The following is a 19,966-nucleotide window of genomic DNA, read 5'->3' as shown; positions in this document are numbered from 1 at the left end:
AATCATGGAAAAATAGAGACATCCTCAAGTGACCTCCCTGCAGGTCTTACGATTCCTGATGAATGTGTTTTACCTTTCAAGGTTTACTTCAACCAAAAATAATGTACTGTATATCGCACATTAGTCAGTCGAAACAAATACTTTACAGTGATGGAGAGAATGAAAGAGAGTTGTGACCTCTCGCATATTCTCCTCCCATCTCAATGATTCTTTCTGTTACCATTAACTCATTACCTGTTTTTCTGTCTCTGTGTGGGTCTTCACACCAAGTATCTAGCAGGTCTTTCAATGGTACAAATTGTCCCTGGAATAAGAAGAGAGTTTAACACAATGACCTACAGATGAACACCTAGTGCTCTTTTCTGAACAAAACACTCTAGACATACACATGCCTGTGAGGAGAGAGGCTCTGTTTGGAACACGTTCTACCTCTGAAGGCCATGGAGTCATTTGTAACAAACAAAGATGTGCCAAGAGCCTCATTCACTCCATTTCACCTTGAGAGACAGAGACAGAGACAGAGACAGAGACAGAGACAGAGAGAGAGAGAGAGAGAGAGAGAGAGAGAGAGAGAGAGAGAGAGAGATATGAGCTCCTACATTTTTCAGCATGTTCTTAAAAAAAATATAGAGATTTTGAGTTAGTTAAACTTGGATTTTTTGTCAGGATGCTACCCTCTACAACATAACCTTCACTCAAAATCAAAACCTACAAGCTGATTTTGGACGGAATTACGAAATCACCTGGAAGGTTTACAACAGAAACCTGAACACACCATCCAACCTGGAACTGAATGAGTAATGTTTAGTCTATATTTTATTTCCCAAAGCCAAGATGAAAAATACATTACATTACATTGGGGGGAGACACTCTCGACCCAAACTGTTACAGACCTATTGTCACGTTCTGACCTTTATTTCCTTTGTTTTGTCATTATTTAGTATGGTCAGGGCGTGAGTTGGGGTGGGCAGTCTATGTTTGTTTTTCTATGATTTGGGTATTTCTATGTTCCGGTCTAGTATGGTTCTCAATCAGAGGCAGGTGTCATTAGTTGTCTCTGATTGAGATCATACTTAGGTAGCCTGGGTTTCACTGTGTGTTTGTGGGTGATTGTTCCTGTCTCTGTGTTTTCACCAGATAGGGCCGTTTTTGGTTTTCCACGTTTATTGTTTTGTAGTGTTCGTGTTTATCCATTTTTTATTAAACATGAATCAATATAACCACGCTGCGTTTTGGTCCGCCTCTCCTTCAAGTAAAGAAAACCGTTACAGAATCACCCACCACAACAGGACCAAGCGGCGTGGTGACAGGCAGCGGCAGCAGGAGCAGCGAAAAGAGGAATGGACATGGGAGGAAGTTTTGGACAGCAAGAGTATGGACTATACTACTTGGGAGGAAATAGACAGGTGGGCGGTCGACCCAGGAAGAGTGCCGGAGCCCGCCTGGGATTCGCTGGAGCAGTGCGAAGAGGGGTATAGGAGAATGGAGTTGGAGAGACAAGCACGGCGGCGTGGTAGGAAGCCCGAGAGTCAGCCCCAAAAATGTATTGGGAGGGGGCACACAGGAAGTGTGGCGAAGCCAGGTAGGAGACCTGCGCCAACTTCCTGTGCTTACCAGGGGGGCGAGAGAGACCGGGCAGGCACCGTGTTATGCGGTGGAGCGCACGATGTCCCCAGTGCGGGTGCATAGAGTGAGCATCGAGCCAAGTGCCATGAAGCCGGCTCTACACATCTGGTCCCCAGTGCGTCTCCTTGGGCCGGCTTACATGGCACCAGCCTTGCGCACGGTGTCCCCGGTTCGCCTGCATAGCCCAGTGCGGGCTATTCCACCTCGCCGCACTGGCAGGGCGACCGGGAGCATTCAACCGGGTAAGGTTGGGCAGGCTCGGTGCTCAAGAGTTCCAGTGCGCCTGCACGGTCCGGTCTATCCGGTACCACCTCCACGCACCAGCCCTCCGGTAGCAGCCCCCCGCACCAGGCTGTCTCTCCGTCTCATCCCTACAGGTGCTCCCGCCTGTCCAGTGCTGCCGGAGCCTTCCTCCTCTCCAGAGCTGCTGGAGTCTCCCGCCTGTCCAGCGCTGCTAGAGCCTTCCTCCTCTCCAGCGCTGCCGGAGTCTCCCGCCTCTCCAGCGCTGCCGGAGCCTTCCTCCTCTCCAGCGCTGCCGGAGTCTCCCGCCATTTTGGCGCTGCCAGGGCTGCCGCCCCTCAGTCCAGAGGCGCTAGAGCCCCTCATTCCAGAGGCGCCAGAGCTACTCAATCCAGCGCTGCCAGAGCCTTCCTCTCCAGCGTTGCCAGAGTTTCCCGTCTGCCCAACGCCATCAGAGTCGCCAGTCTGCCCAGCGCCGCCAGTGCTGCCAGTCTGCACAGCGCCGCCAGTGCCGCCAGTCTGCCCAGCGCCACCAGTGCCGCCAGTCTGCCCAGCGACGCCAGTCTGCCCAGCGCCACCAGTCTGCCCAGCGCCGCCAGTGCCGCCAGTCTGCCCAGCGCCGCCAGTGCCGCCAGTCTGCAAGGAGCCGCCAGTGCCGCCAGTCTGCAAGGAGCCGCCAGTGCCGCCAGTCAGCCAGGGGCCGCCAGTGCCGCCAGTCAGCCAGGGGCCGCCAGTCAGCCAGGGGCCGCCAGTCAGCCCAGAGGCGCCAGAGCCCCTCAGCCAGAGCCCCTCTGCGTTTTGGTCTGCCTCTCCTTCAAGTAAAGAAAACTGTTACACCTATATCCATCTTAATAAATAAAACCTTTTTTATTTATTTTTTATTTACATTTTACCCCCTTTTTCTCCCCAATTTCGTGGTATCCAATTTTTAGTAGCTACTATATTGTCTCATTGCTTCAACTCCCGTACGGGCTCGGGTGAGACGAAGGTCGAGAGCCATGCGTCCCCAGAAACACAACCCAACCAAGCCGCACTGCTTCTTAACACAGCGTGCATCCAACCCGGAAGCCAGCCGCACTAATGTGTCGGAGGAAACACCGTGCACCTGGCGACCTAGTTAGCGTGCACTGCGCCCGGCCCGCCACAGGAGTCGCTAGTGCACGATGAGACAAGGATATCCCTACCAGCCAAACCTTCCCTAACCCGGACAATGTTAGGCCAATTGTGCGTCGCCCCATGGATCTCAATGTTGTGCCTTAGACCACTGCACCACCCGGGAGGCCCCAAAATAAACTTTTTAAGGACTGAATGCTAAATTAAGGCTGCCAAGCTTGATACAACTTCAATTAGCACTGGTGTCAAGTGAGAGGTGTCAAAGCCCTTTAGCCCAACAATGGCAGGAGAGTCGCACAGTCTACTCCAACCAAATGTTGAGGCCTTAGAAGCTGCATTCCGCTGTTCAGATGTAATTAAAATACAGTACCCTTTGTATGTAAAGAATGACAAGGCAAGAAAAGAAAAGATCACAAAATGAAGCTCCTTGTGGAAAATCAAGAGACACTTTTTGCTGACTATTATAAAAATGGGAACATCAGCAACATCAGCAATCTTCCACACAAACCATCCCCTGGCATGGCACAGTGCTATATTAACACACTACCCCTCTGTTAAAAGGAGGGGTGTTAACGAGGGGTGAAAACTCAGGATACGAGACAACGAGGACTCTGAATCAGCTAATATAAATACGTTTTTAACAGTATTGGTACAGGGAAACCCCAAACAGTTTCAGCTGGACTAGCCTAGTGGTTAGAGCATTGGACTAGTAACCGAAAGGTTGCAAGTTCAAATCCCCAAGCTGACAAGGTACAAAATCTGTCGTTCTGCCCCTGAACAGGCAGTTAACCCACTGTTCCTAGGCCGTCATTGAAAATAAGAATTTGTTCTTAACTGACTTGCCTAGTAAAATAAAGGTAAAATAAACCTAATCAAATAATTAGCCCAGCAGGAGAAGCTCTCCCTTGAGAAAGATACCCCCACCCTGAGTGGGTCAGACCTCTTCATTATATAACCCCACAGACGAGCCACCCCAAGCGGAAAGTCAACCTCCCAGCACAGAGTATTACCTCCTCAATGAAATGAAGGATACATTTACCCAGCTGGAGGTAAGGCAAGTGGAGCTGGAACAGCAGGGGATTACACTCCAGTCAGCACAGACCCAGACAACAGTCCAGCACAACAACACCCTCTTAACCAGACCCAGAGAGCTTGAGGTGGAGAGAGACATATCTGCACTCTGGACTGTGGTGAGACAACTTCAACAATATAAAAAGCAAGAACAGGAGAAGAACAGAGCACTAGAAGAGAGGATCAGATTGCTGGAGGAGAGGGTGAGGGGATGGCGTGTCACAGAGAACAACCCACCTCAGCTCCCGACAAAAGTTTTGACACCACAGCAGAACAGTTCACACCAGACCCTGACCATAGCGTCGACATCACAGCAGAAAAGACAAATGAAGAACCCCAAGCCCAGCGGCTCTCACCCCCTCTGAGCACCCCCCCTGTCAGTCACTCTGATAGCCCTCCTGACAACCCCCCCACACCCACTGAGGACATACACAAGACACAGATTGTTCTCCTAATGGACTCAAATGGGAAATTTATACAAGAAAAAAAAACATTTTCCCAAACACAGTGTCTAAACTCTGGTGTCCAAACACCCAGCGAGCCCTAGACCTTCTGTCTGAGGACCAACTAGGTTCACCTAGCCACATAATAATACACACAGGCACAAATTACCTGAGAACACAGCAGGAAAGGGTGGCCACAGCACTGAAGGGAGTGATTGAAAAAACTTCTTCTACTTTCCCCAATGCACAAGTGGTTATCTTCACCCTGCTGCTATGAAAAGACTTCCACCCTGCTACCATACAGCGAGTAAACGCAAGTATTTCCCATGACTGAGCCTCAAAACCAAATGTTTTCCTGGCACACCACTCCACCCTGGACTTGAACAGCCTCTTTGACCAGGTCCACCTATACAAGGCAGCAGTGCCCACCTTCGCCCAGACTCTAAAGGACATCGCTCTCAAATGCAGCCCCAACACTTCACAGCCCCCCCCCCGGACATACACTTAGAGGACCCACGCCGAGAGGACCTTCATCCACACCACAACACTACCAACCACATACACACCCCCACCCCAACCAATCAACATCCCCCAAAGTCAACCATGCTCACACCCCATTTAGGTCCCCTCAGATCAGACCTATGCTGCTCCTGTCCACCCCATGCACCCCACCCCCGCAAAGAGGGTCCCAACATGGAAGTCACACATACGTCCATGCCGTGAGTGGGCAAACAGGCCCAACCCCCACTCTAACAAGCCAGTGGCAATGGCATGTACCAGAAGCCCAGCAGGTTCTGCTCACACTTACTGGCCTGAGGCCAAACCACACGACCAACAACATTAGACACTTTATGGAACACAAAGCCTTCACTATATCATCCTGGAATATCCCGGACCTAAAGTCATCTGTTTTTGGCCTAAAGAGCATTAACCTGGACTTCATCAAAGAAATCGGAAATACAGACATTGTCATCCTGCAAGAAACCTTGTATAGAAGAGACGGACCCACTGATTGCCTTCTAGGTTACAGAGAGCTGGTAGTCCCATCCACCTATCTACCAAGTGTGAAACAGGGAAGGGACTCAGGCGGGTAGGCTAATTTGGTATAGAGCAGACCTAAGTCACTCCATTAAATTAATCAAAACAGGAACATTTTACATTTGGCTAGAAATTCAAAAGGAAATTATCTTTAATGAGGACAGCTTCTCCGTCCTGGAGGGGGAAATCAATCATTTCCAGGCCCAGGGACATGTACTAGTTTGTGACAAACTAAATGCCAGAACCAGATAAGAACCTAACACCCTCAGCACACAGGGGGACAAACACCTGCCTAGAGGTGATAGCATTCCCTCCCCCATATGCCCCCCTAGGCACAACTATGACAACATAACCAAAAATCCTGCAGCTCTGTTGCACGCTGGGTATGTACATAGTCAATGGCAGGCTTCGAGGGGACTCCTATGGTAGGTACACCTATAGCTCATCTCTTGGCAGTAGTACTGTAGACTACTTTATCACTGACCTCAACCCAGAGTCTCTCAGAGCGTTCACAGTCAGCCCACTGACACACCTATCATACCACAGCAAAATCACAGTTTACTTGAACAGAGCAATACTCAATCATGAGGCATCCAAGCCAAAGGAACAGAGTAATATTACTTGAATATGAAGTCAAATGTCTACTGTTTGCTGATGATCTGGTGCTTCTGTCACCAACCAAGAAGGGCCTACAGCAGCACCTAGATCTTCTGCACAGATTCTGCCAGACCTGGGCCTTTACAGCAAATCTCAGTAAGACCAAAATAATGGTGTTCCAAAAAAGGTCCAGTCGCCAGGACCACAAATACAAATGCCATCTAAACACTGTTGCCCTAGAGCACACAAAAAAACTATACATACCTTGGCCTAAACATCAGCATCACAGGTAACTTCCACAAAGCTGTGAACGATCTGAGAGACAAGGCAAGAAGGGCATTCGGTGCCATCAAAAGGAACATAAAATTTGACATACCAATTAGGATCTGGCTAAAAATACTTGAATCAGTTATAGAACCCATTGCCCTTTATGGTTGTGAGATCTGGGATCCGCTCACCAACCAAAAATTCACCAAATGGGACAAACACCAAATTGAGACTCTGCATGCAGAAAATATCCTCCATGAACAACGTAGAACACCAAATAATGCATGCAGAGCAGAATTAGGCCGATACCCGCTAATTATCAAAATCCAGAAAAGAGACGTTAAATTCTACAAGCACCTAAAAGGAAGTGATTCCCAAACCTTCCATAACAAAGCCATCACCTACAGAGAGATGAACCTGGAGAAGAGTTCCCTAAGCAAGCTGGTCCTGGGGCTCTGTTCACATACACACCCCACAGAGCCCCAGGACAGCAACACAATTAGTCCCAACCAAATCATGTGAAAACTAAAAGATAATTAATTGACACATTGGAAAGAATTAACAAAAAACGGAGGAAACTAGAATGTTATTTGGCCCTGAACAGAGAGTACACAGTGGCAGAATACCTGACCACTGTGACTGACCCAAACTGAAGGAAGCTTTGACTATGTACAGACTCAGTGATCATAGCCTTGCTATTGAGAAAGGCCGCCATAGCCTGTCTTCTCTTGAGTGCCAGGTCAGCCCACAAAATTAGGTGGAAACTGAGCTGCACTTCCTAACCTCCTGCCCAATGTATTAGAGACACATATTTCCCTCAGATGACACAGATCCACAAATATTTAGAAAAAAACCTGATTTTGATTTTGATCTTATCCACAATAGCTAGAAGGTAGAGATGAGATATTCTCATGTAAACCAAATCAATGCTCACCAGTACACAGTTTCCAATCCCTCGTTTATAAACCATTTTTTTTGTTTTAATCATTTTTATTGAGCTATTTGTTGGTGACAGTGTCAATGCACTGGATTTTACATTTAAAATATCTCAGAACTTAAAAAGGGCCAAATCCAGTCACTACCTGCACCTCAGTCACTACCTGTTCCAGAAGCAGAGGGGGTAAATGGTCATGTCACTAATGGTGCTAGTTACATACTCCAACCAGCCTCTGCTCTGATCTCTCCTCCAGCTAAACCATGCTGGGATTTTTAGCCTGGCCAACAGAGTGACAGCAGATTGCTATGGTCTAATGGTGATGAGGCATCATGACAGGCCTCTCCACCCTCAGGATAAATGGTGGCAGAATGGAACCACAACAGAGTCCTATCTGCTCCTCATCTAACCCAGCAGGAGACTGTCAATACTATTTAAAAACACAGATTTCTCTCTGGAGTTAATCGCTCTGACAAAAGAAGTGCAATGTGGCCTCTGGTGATGATGTCAGGAAAATGTCCCATTCTTCTCTGAATTGGATTAAACTGTGGTGTGGTCGATAACTTCACAGACAACATGCATTAATACAGCATGTGGAGGAGGTATATGTGTTGTGATCAGTCAGCCCCTAGCAGTCCTAGGGTTCCTCAGAGACTTCCCTCAGCCCCAGTCATTCCCCTCAGCCCCAGTAATCCCTTCCCCAGCCACCCCCCCAGCTTCAGTCACCCCCCCCCCAGCTCCAGTCACCCCCCCCAGCTCCAGTCACTCCCCCCAGCTCCAGTCACTCCCCCCAGCTCCAATCACCCCCCCAGCACTAGCCACTCTCCCCCAGCCACCCCAACCTAGTCACTCCCCTCCCAGCCCCAGTCAACCCCCCCCCAGTCAATAAACATTGTTTAGAGTAAAAAGGCAGTTGCTATAGAGACAGTTACTAATTAACTGCATTGAGCGGAGGGAGCAGAGGGCTGAAGAGAGGCACTCAGGAGGACCAGAACCTCGCCTCACTCCGCCTCTACTGAGCAATCTAGGCCGCTCTGCGTCATTCCTCCAGTCTCTCAATGTTCAGATTCCAATGCCACCCAACACGGTACCGCAAAGTACCTCGTCAAACAATGTCTCATGTCGTGAGAGCTCAATCACTGTCTGTTGTCTCATAAGGATGCGACCCGGTGGACAGCACAATTAAGTTATTGAATCCAGGCCATCTGTGTGGTTCCAGCACTAACTAATGCAAACCATTGTATTTCTATCAACCAACCCACTTAAATCAGCCTAGAGCACCTCTCTGTTTGGGGGATTAGAGGGAGGGCTCACAGCATAGTGATCGTCAACAGGATTTAAAGGCAATGATCCCGCGTTAGCGGAGACTGGATTCATGGTAAACGCTGCATATGTCGGCTCAATTGGTAATTACCTTTAAATTTCGATTGTGAAATCTGTAACGCTTTGGCGATACAGATTAAATTAGAGCCCTAAAGTGGCCTTAAGTGTTTTAAATGTTTTTTGAGTAAAATTCCAGAGAGATCATTCTTATGTCTACAGATGGTAAACAAACAATCAACTGAGTCTAGAAAAGATCCAATACTGAGGACCTCTGCCCTACCCTGTTCTGATCCTACTCAATAAATCACAACCCTGAAGCAGTTGTGCAAAATTCAATAAACAAAAACTCAGACACAAAGTAGATGACTCTATTTGACTCCATAGTGGGTCAAGAGCCTCAGAAACAACCCAAATACATTTATACAGCACAGTATGCATCACTGTTGAATTATACACAACAACGTATAGAAGTACACACACTTATAACCAGCAGAAGTTCACAAAAAGCTCTCAAAGTGCCACAGTGCTGATAATTCTGAAATTAAAAATGTGTCTGTTTTCTCCATATCTTACATAAGATTTCTTACTCTTTCTTACTGTGAGCTTGGGTAGTGAGGTCACATGAGAACAGTGGCAACGAACCATATAGAGTATTCAAAGTAACCACCCTTTGCCTTGATGACAGCTTTGCACACTCTTGGCATTCTCTCAACCAGCAACATGAGGAATGCTTTACCAACCATTTTAAAGGAGTTCCCATATATACTGATCACTTGTTGGCGGCTTTTCCTTCACTCTGCGGTCCAACTCATCCCAAACCATCTCAATTTGGTTGAGGTCGGGTGATTGTGGAGGCCAGGTCATTTGATGCAGTAAGCTATCACTCTCCTTGGTCAAATAGCCCTTACACAGCCGGAAGGTGTGTTGGGTCATTGTCCTGTTGAAAAACAAATGATAGTCCCACTAAGCGCAAAACAGATGGGATGGTGTATCACTGCAGAATGCTGTGGTAGACATGCTGGTTAAGTGTGCCTTGAATTCGAACTAAATCACTGACAGTATCACCAGCAAAGCACCCCCAAACCATCATATCTCCTCCTCCATGGTTCACGGTGGGAACCCCACATGCGGAGATCATCCGTTCACCTAATCTGCGTCTCACAAAGGCACGGCGGTTGGAACCAAAAATCTCAAATTTGGACTCAACAGACCAACGGACAGATTTCCACTGGTCTAATGTCCATTGCTCATGTTTCTTGGCCAAAGCAAGTCTCTTCTTCTTATTGGTGTCCTTTAGTAGTGGTTTCTTTGCAGTAAGTCAACCATGAAGGCCTGATTCACGCAGTCTCCTCTGAACAGTTGATGTTGAGATGTGTCTGTTAATTGAACTCTGTGAAGCATTTATTTGGGCTGCAATTTCTGACGTGCAGTTAACTAATGAACTTATCCTCTGCAGCAGAGGTAACTCTGGGTCTTCCTTTCCTGTGACGGTCCTCATGAGAGAGTTTCATCATAGTGCTTCATGGTTTTTACGACTGCACTTGAAGAAACTTTCAAAGTTATTGAAATGTTTCAGATTGACTGACCTTCATGTCTTAAAGTAATGATGGGCTGTCATTTCTCTTTGCTTATTTGAGTTGTTCTTGCCATAATATGGACTTGGTCTTTTACCAAATAGGGCTATCTTCTGTATACCACCCCTACCTTGTCACAACACAACTGATTGGCTTAATTCCACAAACTAACTCTTAACAATACACACCTGTTAATTGAAATACATTCTAGGTGACTACCTCATGAAACTGGCTGAGAGAATGCCGAGAGTGTGTAAAGCTATCATCAAGGCAAAGGGTGGCTACTTTGAAGAATCTCAAATATAAAATAACACTTTTTTTGGTTACTACAGTCATGGCCAAAGGTTTTGAGAATGACACAAATATTAATTTTCACAAAGTTTGCTGCCTCAGTGTCTTGAGATATTTTTGTCAGATGTTACTATGGAACACTGAGTTTTAATTACAAGCATTTCATAAGTGTCAAAGGCTTTTATTGACAATTACATGAAGTTGATGCAAAGAGTCAATATTTGCAAGGTTGGCCCTTCTTTTTCAAGACCGCTGCAATCCACCCTGGCATGCTGTCAATTAACTTCTGGGCCACATCCTGACTGATGGCAGCCCATTCTTGCATAATCAATGCTTGGAGTTTGTCAGAATTTGTGGGGTTTTGTTTGCCCACCCACCTCTTGAGGATTGACCACAAGTTCTCAATGAGATTAAGGTCTGGGGAGATTCCTGGCCATGGACCCAAAATATCAATGTTTTGTTCCCCGAGCCACTTATTAATCAATTTTGCCTTATGGCAGTCCTTCTCAAATAGTGGAGCGAGCCCCCCTGGGGGGACTCGGAGCGATGCTAGGGGGGGCTCGTGTGACCCCGGGGAACATGTTTTTTTTTGCCGTGGGGATTAGTTTTTTTTTGCACCGAACAAGAGCACACAGCACAGAGCAGGAGATATGAAGTGCAGATAACAATCCCTTAAGAGACACCATGGAAAAATATTTAACAGGGATGAAAAGAAAGGCGGAGAGAGACGGAGATAATGAGACAAACGTAAGTCTCCCAAAAGCTAAAACGAGGAAATATGACGAAGCGTATGTAGCGCTTGGCTTCACTGTGACTACGGTGGGAGACGAGGAAAGACCAGTATGTTTACTGTGTCTAAAAATGTTGGCAGCGGACAGCATGAAGCCAAATAAATTAAGGCGTCACTTAAAGACATTACACCCCAATAACAGCAATAAGCCGCTTGAGTTTTTTTAGCGAAAACGTGCCGAATATGGCCAACAATCGTCCCGCTTTGTGAATGCTACTTCAGTAAACCAGCGAGCACTGTTAGCATCACATAAGGTGGCGTACCAAATTGCTCAGTGCAAAAAACCCCACTCCATAGCAGAGGAGCTGATACTGCCTGCAGCATTAGACATGGTCTCTGCCATGCTGGATGACTCAAGTGCTGCAAAAATAAAAACTACCCTTCTGTGCAATGACACTGTCGCCAGACGTATAAATGACATTGCTAACGATCTTAAAGAACAGCTGAACCTTTGACAGCTCTTTGGTCTTGTCCATAGTGGAGTTTGGAGTGTGACTGTTTGAGGTTGTGGACAGGTGTCTTTTATACTGATAACAAGTTCAAACAGGTGCCATTAATACAGGTAATGAGTGGAGGACAGTGGAGCCTCTTAAAGAAGAAGTTACAGGTCTGTGAGAGCCAGAAATCTTGCTTGTTTGTAGGTGACCAAATACTTATTTTCCACCATAATTTGCAAATTAATTAATTAAAAATCCTACAATGTGATTTTCTGGATTTTTTTCTTCTCATTTGGTCTGTCATAGTTGAAGTGTACCTATGATGAAAATTACAGGCCTCTCTCATCTTTTTAAGTGGGTGAACTTGCACAATTGGTGGCTGACTAAATACTTTTTTGCCCCACTGTATTTCAAGGTGTCGGGAGCAACTGCTTGCCTGTGCATTACCACTCCACTATGTCTCCCTGTCATGGGTTTTGCACCATCAGTACAGATACCAACATGAGCAGCAGCTACGTGACTACACATGGACCATTGTTGTAATTTCCGTGAGAGAGTAACAGTTAATGTGATTGGATGTTAATTATTTGACTCGGCTACGTGTATTTGACATTGTGGTGTTACTTCGCTGAACACGAGATGGTTTAATTTTATTTTTGGGAGTGAAACGAGGCTACTCAGATGAGAAAAAAAACTCACCCAAATGTATAGCCCTGTTGAAAAATATAAAAGGACTGTTTGAAAATAAAACAAATAAAAAATGTGAACACCATTTTTATATGGCGTACCCCGCGGCATTGCACATGCCCTGTACACAGTTTGGGAATACCTGTTATAGTGCAATTAATGTTTGTTTAGTGTTGTGGCTTTGCTGGCATGCACCTAAAACATTATTTTATTTTTTGCTCCACCAAGATTTACATGCTAAAATCACCACAGCATGAGAGCTTATCTCGTTCCCAAACACTTCTGACCAAATGTGTGAAGAGTCTGGTGGACCAACTTGTCAAACTTGGCCTTCATTAGCCAATACAGAAAGATCAAGAGAATCTCCCGGCTCATAGGCATTGGCTTAATCTACCAACCAATCATCTCCCATAACACCTTCCACCCCTAACCCTCACCATACCTCACAGTTGTGTGATTCACAGAAATGTAATTATGACAAATTCTTCACTCAGTAGGTCACTCCCATAGAATTCTATGGTCACTCCCACTAAGGCCTACTTTGAATCATTGATATCCTAGGTTTATGTGCACTGTGCGAAATAGCCTGGGGACGAGGTTACATGAGAGCAGACAGAAGAGAGGAAGAGTGAGGGAGTGTGTGTGTGAGAAACAGGGGAAGGGGGAGGGGGGAGAGTGTACAGCGCAGCTGGTGGCAGACATAAGACCATCTGCTCCCCAGTAATGGTTCACACTAGCTTTAGTTCTAAACCCCTGCCTCCCTCCTGTAGCACTCAAGGCCTCCAGCAGAGACTGACTGGTCGCATCTCTCCCTAACTTACAGCACTTTCACACTCTCACTAACTTCCAGAAACACTGTACAGTATATGTGTTCCTTCTAATAATTCTGCTAAATATAGCTCCCACATTCTCCACTTCTGTGAACAATAGTGCAGTTCTAACAGCCTTCATTGGGGTTCTTCTCTTCCTCCTTCCCTGTAGCCTACTCACCATACATCTTTCCCTCGTCTGAAAGGATGATTTTCCTGCGCCCACAGGGGGGGTAGATGGCCAGTGCCTCCTGGAAGCTCTGTTCGATGTCGGGGCTCCACACCCCCTCGGGGTCCCCGTCCATGCCCTTGTCAGCCTCGTCGCTCATCCTCTCCATGTCGTCTGCAGGGCTCTCGCTTCCGCTCCAGCTGCTATGGTCCATGGTGGCAGTGCGCTCGTCCAAGCCCAGGCCCTGAGCACACTAGGGGGAGAACATGTAGAGGAGCAGTGGAACAGACAGACAGACAGTCAGTCAGTTAGTTAAAGAGCAGAATGTAAACAAATGATTTATATATACACACTAGATGACTGTTGATGGTGCTGTGTTGAAGCCACCGTGCCTCCATCTTGGCACTCCCCCAACATTGTATTTTTTTTTGGCAAACTATAGAAATGCATTTATTAAGGTCTACATTAGTTTTTGCCACACATTATATTACAGATACCTTAATGCATACTTTTAAATGATATTATGTGAACAAAATATACAAATTTAAATATTTTCCCATGGTACTGGTTGAATCTGTGTTTGAAATTCACAGCTCGACTAAGGGACCTTACAGATAATTGTATGAGTGGGGTATAGAGATGAGGTAGTCATTCACAAATCAATATTTAATTCTATTATTGCACACAGAGTGAGTCCATGCAACTTATTATGTGACTTGTTATGCACATTGTTACTCCTGAACGTATTTAGGCTTGTCCTAACAAAGGGGTTGAATACTTACTGACTCAAGACATTTCAGCTTTTCATTTTCATTTCAATTGTTAAAATTTCAAAAAACATAATTCCACTTTGACATTAAGGGGTGTTGTGTGTAGGCCAGTGACAATCTAAGCGATTTTAAATTCAGGCTGCAGCACAACAAAACGTGGAAAAAGTCAAGGGGTGTGAATACTTTCTGAAGGCACTGTATACGTGCATACAGTGGCTTGCAAAAGTATTCACCCCCTTGGTATTTTTCCTATTTTGTTGCCTTGCAACCTGGAATTAAAATAGATTTTTTGGGGGGTTTGTATCATTTGATTTACACAACATGTCTACCACTTTGAAGATGCAAAATATTTTTTATTGTGAAACAAACAAGAAATAAGACAAAAAAACAGAAAACTTGAGCGTGCATAACTATTCACCCCCCCCCCTCCCCCCAAGTCGGTACTTTGTAGAGCTATCACAGCTGCATGTCTCTTGGGGTAGATGTCTCTAAGCTTGACACATCTAGCCACTGGGATTTCTGCCCATTCTTCAAGGCAAAACTGCTCCAGATTCTTCAAGTTGGATGGGTTCCGCTGGCGTACACAACAATCTTTAAGTCATACCACAGATTCTCAATTGGATTATGGTCTGGGCTTTGACTAGGCTATTCCAAGACATTTAAATGTTTCCCCTTAAACCACTCAAGTGTTGCTTTAGCAGTATGCTTAGGGTCATTGTCCTGCTGGAAGGTGAACCTCCATCCCAGTCTCAAATCTCTGGGAGACAAACAGGTTTCCCGCAATAATTTCCCTGTATTTAGCGCCATCCATCATTCCTTCAATTCTGACCAGTTTCCCAGTCCCTGTCAATGAAAAACACCCCCACAGCATGATGCTGCCACCACCGTTTTTCACTGTGGGATGTAGTTCTCGGGTGATGAAAGGTGTTGGTTTTGCGCCAGACATAACATTTTCCTTGATTTTAGTCTCATCTGACCAGAGTACCTTCTTACATATGTTTGGAGAGTCTCCCACATGCCTTTTGGTGAACACCAAACGTGTTTGCTTATTTTTTTCTTTAAGCAATGGCTTTTTTCTGGCCACCCTTCTGTAACTCCCAGCTCTGCGGAGTGTACGGCTAAAAGTGGTCCTATGGACATATACTCCAATCTCCGCTGTGGAGCTTTGCAGCTCCTTCGGGGTTATCTTTGGTCTCTTTGTTGCCCCTCTGATTAATGCCTTTTTTGGCAGGTTTATTGTGGTGCCATATCCTTTCCAGTTTTTAATAATATATTTAATGGTGCTCCGTGGGATATTCAAAGTTTTGGAATGTTTTTTATAACCCAACCCTGATCTGTACTTCTCCAGAACTTTGACCTGTTTGGAGTGATCCTTGGTCTTCATGGTGCCCCTTGCTTAATGGCGTTGCAGACTCTGGGGCTTTCAGAACAGGTGTAAATATACTGAGATCATGTGACAGATCATGTGACACTTAGATTACACATAGGTGGACTTTAACTAATAATGTGACTTCTGAAGGTAATTGGTTTCACCAGATCTTATTTAGGGGGCCCTGGACAAGGCAGTTAACCCACTGTTCCTAGGCTGTCATAGAAAATACGAATTTGTTCTTAACTTACTTTTTTTAAATTTAAATTTCACAGTGCAAGGCACTGTAGCTACAGTTGAAGTCAGAAGTTTACATACACCTTAGCCAAATACATTTAAACTCAGTTTTTCACAATTCCTGACATTTAATCCTAATAAAAATACCCTGTCTTGGGTCAGTTAGGATCACCACTTCATTTTAAGAATGGGAAATGTCAGAATAATAGTAGAGAGAATTATTTCAGCTTTTATTTCTTTCATCACATTCTCATTGGGTAAGAAGTTTACTTACACCAAATTAGTATTTGGTAGCATTGCCTTTAAATTGTTTAACTTGGGTCAAACGTTTCGGGTAGCCTTCTTCAAGCTTCCCACAATAAGTTGGGTGAATTTTGGCCCATTCCTCCTGACAGAGCTGGTGTTTCTGAGTCAGGTTTGTAGGCCTCCTTGCTTGCACACGCTTTTTCAGTTCTACCCACAAATTATCTATGGGATTGAGGTCAGGGCTTTGTGATGGCCACTCCAATACCTTGACTTTGTTGTCCTTAAACCATTTTGCCACAACATTGTAAGTATGCTTGGGGACATTGTCCATTTGAAAACCCATTTGCGACCAAGCTTTAACTTCCTGACTGATGTCTTGAGATGTTGTCCCCATGTGCAGTTGCAATCCGTAGTCTGGCTTTTTATGGCGGTTTTGGAGCAGTGGCTTCTTCCTTGCTGAGGTTCAGGTTATGTCGATATAGGACTCGTTTTACTGTGGATATAGATACTTTTGTACCTGTTTCCTCCAGCATCTTCACAGGGTCCTTTGCTGTTGTTCTGGGATTGATTTGAACTTTTCTTACCAAAGTAGGTTCATCTCTAGGAGACAGAACGCGTCTCCTTCCTGAGCGGTATGACGGCTGCGTGGTCCCATGGTGTTTATACTTGCTTACCATTGTTTGTAGAGATGAACGTGGTACCTTTAGGAGTTTGGAAATTGTTCCCAAGGATGAACCAGACTTGTGGAGGTCTACAATTTCTTTCTGAAGTCTTGGCTGATTACTTTTGATTTTCCCATGGTGTCAAGCAAAGAGACACTGACCTTGAAGGTAGGCCTTGAAATACATCCACAGGTACAAATGATGTCAATTAGTCTATGTTAACTTCTGACCCATTGGAATTGTGATACGGTGAATTCTAAGTGAAAAAAATCTGTCTGTAAACAATTGTTGGAAAATGACTTGTGTCATGCACAAAGTAGATGTCCTAACCGACTTGCCAAACTATAGTTTGTTAATTAACGAAAAAATTGTGGAGTGGTTGAGAAATGAGTTAATGACTCCTACCTAAGTGTATGTAAACTTCCGTATTGGACACCATACATGATCTGCATTGGCTGTGAATGACAATAAAAGAGACAACAATTGTAATATTTGCACATTGTTATTTTAGCAGAAAACTGCTACAGTATTATATGAAGGGTGGTTTATTTGACATGGAACGGTAACACCTGAAATTTATAACATAAGTTCAGAAATTGCATTCTTCTCACATTACTCTGTAGGCTACTCAGTATGAGAAGAGTGCCATCGTCCTGCATCTTACATGTGCTGTAGTTATTGAACTCTGCCTGCTGGACCCAAGAGGCAAACTCTGACTTATCTAGGATGGAGTGTCATGACCTCCATCTAACCTGCCACCTGAATGTACAGTCGTGGCCAAAAGTTTTGAGAATGACACAAATATTAATTTTCACAAAGTTTGCTGCTTCAGTGTCTTTAGATATTTTTGTCAGATTACGGTTACTACGGAATACTGAAGTATAATTACAAGCATTTGATAAGTGTCAAAGGCTTTTATTGACAATTACATGAAGTTGTTGCAAAGAGTCAATATTTGCAAGGTTAACCCTTCTTTTTCAAGACCGCTGCAATCCGCCCTTGCATGCGGTCAATTAATTTCTGGGCCACATCCTGACTGATGGCAGCCCATTCTTGCATAATCAATGCTTGGAGTTTGTCAGAATTTGTGGGTTTTTGTTTGTCCACCCGCCTCTTGAGGATTGACCACAAGTTTTCAATGGGATTAAGGTCTGGGGAGATTCCTGGCCATGGACCCAAAATATTGATGTTTTGTTCCCCGAGCCACTTAGTTATCACTTTTGTCTTATGGCAAGGTGCTCCATCATGCTGGAAAAGTCATTGTTCGTCACCAAACTGTCCCTGGATGGTTGGGAGAAGTTGCTCTCGGAGGAAGTGTTGGTACCATTCTTTATTCATGGCTGTGTTCTTAGGCAAATTGTGAGTGAGCCTACACCCTTGGCTGAAAAGGAACCCCACACATGAATGGTCTCAGGATGCGTTACTGTTGGCATGACACAGGACTGATGGTAGCGCTCACCTTGTCTTCTCCGGACAAGCTTTTTTCCGGATGCCCCAAACAATCGGAAGGGTGATTCATCAGAGAAAATGACTTTACCCCAGTCCTCAGCAGTCCAATCCCTGTACCTTTTGCAGAATATCAGTTTGTCCCTGATGTTTTTCATGGAGAGAAGTGGCTTCTTTGCTGCCCTTCTTGACACCAGGCCGTCCTCCAAAAGTCTTCGCCTCACTGTGCGTGCAGATATACTCACACCTGCCTGCTGCCATTCCTGAGAAAGCTCTGTACTGGTGGTGCACCGATCCCACAGCTGAATCAACTTTAGGAGACGGTCCTGGCGCTTGCTGGACTTTCTTGGGAGCCCTGAAGTATTCTTCACAACAATTGAACCGCTCTCCTTGAAGTTCTTGATGATCCGATAAATGGTTGATTTAGGTGCAATCTTACTGGCAGCAATATCCTTGCCTGTGAAGCCCATCCCAGAAACCCTAGACCCACTCCATTTGCATACCGCCCCAACAGATCCACAGATGATGCAATCTCTCTTGCACTCCACACTGCCCTTTCCCACCTGGACAAAAGGAACACCTATGTGAGAATGCTATTCATTGACTACAGCTCAAAGTTTAGTGCACTCAAAGCTAATCAATAAGCTAAGGACCCTGGGACTAAACACCTGCCACTGCAACTGGATCCTGGACTTCCTGACGGGCCACCCCCAGGTGGTAAGGGTAGGTAACAACACATCCGCCACGCTGATCCTCAACACAGGGGCCCCTCAGGGGTGTGTGCTCAGTCCACTCCTGTACTCCCTGTTCACTCATGACTGCACGGCCAGGCATGATTCCAACACCATCATTCAATTTGCCGATGACACAACAGTGGTAGGCTTGATCACCGACAACGACGAGACAACCTATAGGGAGGAGGTCAGAGATCTGACCATGTGGTACCAGGACAACAACCTCTCCCGCAACGTGATCAAGACAAAGGATATGATTGTGGACTACAGGAAAAGGAGGACCTAACACACCCCCATTCTCATCGACGGGGCTGCAGTGGAGCAGGTTGAGAGCTTCAAGTTCCTTGGTGTCCACATCATCAACAAACTAACATGTTCCAAGCACACCATGACAGTCGTGAAGAGGGCACGACAAAACCTTTTCCCCCTCAGGATACTGAAAAGGTTTGGCATGGTCTTCAGATCCTCAAAAAGGCTCTACAATTGCACCATCAAGAGCACTGATTGCCTCACTGCCTGGTATGGCAACTGCTCGGCCTCCGACCGCAAGGCACTACAGAGGGTAGTGCGAACGACCCAGTACATCACTGAGGCCAAGCTTCCTGCCATCCAGGACCTCTCTACCAGGCGGTGTCAGAGGAAGGCCATACAAATTGTCAAAGACTCCAGCCACGCTAGTCATAGACTGTTCTCTCTGCTACCGCACGGCAAGCGGTACCGGAGCGACAGGTCTAGGACCAAGAGGCTCCTAAACAGCTTCTCACCCAAGCCATAAGACCTGAACATCTAGTCAAATGGCTACCCAGACTATTTGCTTTTCCCCCCCACCCCCCCTCTTTACACCATTGCTACTCTCTGTTGTCATCTATGCAAAGTCACTTTAATAACTCTACCTACATGTACATAATACCTCTACTAAACGGTGCCCCCGCACATTGACTCTGTCCGGGAACCCCCTGTTTATAGTCTCGCTATTGTTAATTTACTGCTGCTCTTTAATTACTTGTTACTTTTATCTCTTATTCTTATCCATATTTTTTTTTAACTGCATTGTTGGTTAGGGGCTTGTCAGTAAGCATTTCACTGTAAGATC

At 45.6% G+C, this 19,966-nt stretch overlaps 1 protein-coding gene across 4 annotated transcripts in view; it reads right to left on the bottom strand.

Moving 5' to 3' along the window:
• Positions 1-19,966, bottom strand: part of LOC135509109 (transcriptional enhancer factor TEF-1-like) — a 102,569-nt gene that overhangs the window by 44,031 nt on the left and 38,572 nt on the right. For 3 of the 4 annotated variants that reach the window (XM_064929458.1, XM_064929459.1, XM_064929461.1), the window contains one exon: positions 13,422-13,662. In XM_064929458.1, the coding sequence (XP_064785530.1) occupies positions 13,422-13,662 (241 nt within the window). Of the gene's footprint in view, positions 1-13,421; positions 13,663-17,098; positions 17,156-19,966 lie in introns of those variants that run through there. The other variant, XM_064929460.1, reaches the window with a different exon arrangement.

The sequence above is a fragment of the Oncorhynchus masou genome, chromosome 22 (genome assembly GCF_036934945.1).
Source record: "Oncorhynchus masou masou isolate Uvic2021 chromosome 22, UVic_Omas_1.1, whole genome shotgun sequence".
NCBI lineage: Eukaryota > Metazoa > Chordata > Actinopteri > Salmoniformes > Salmonidae > Oncorhynchus > Oncorhynchus masou.
The sequence above is the reverse complement of the archived record's forward strand: the minus strand, read 5'-3'. Positions and strand labels throughout refer to the sequence as shown.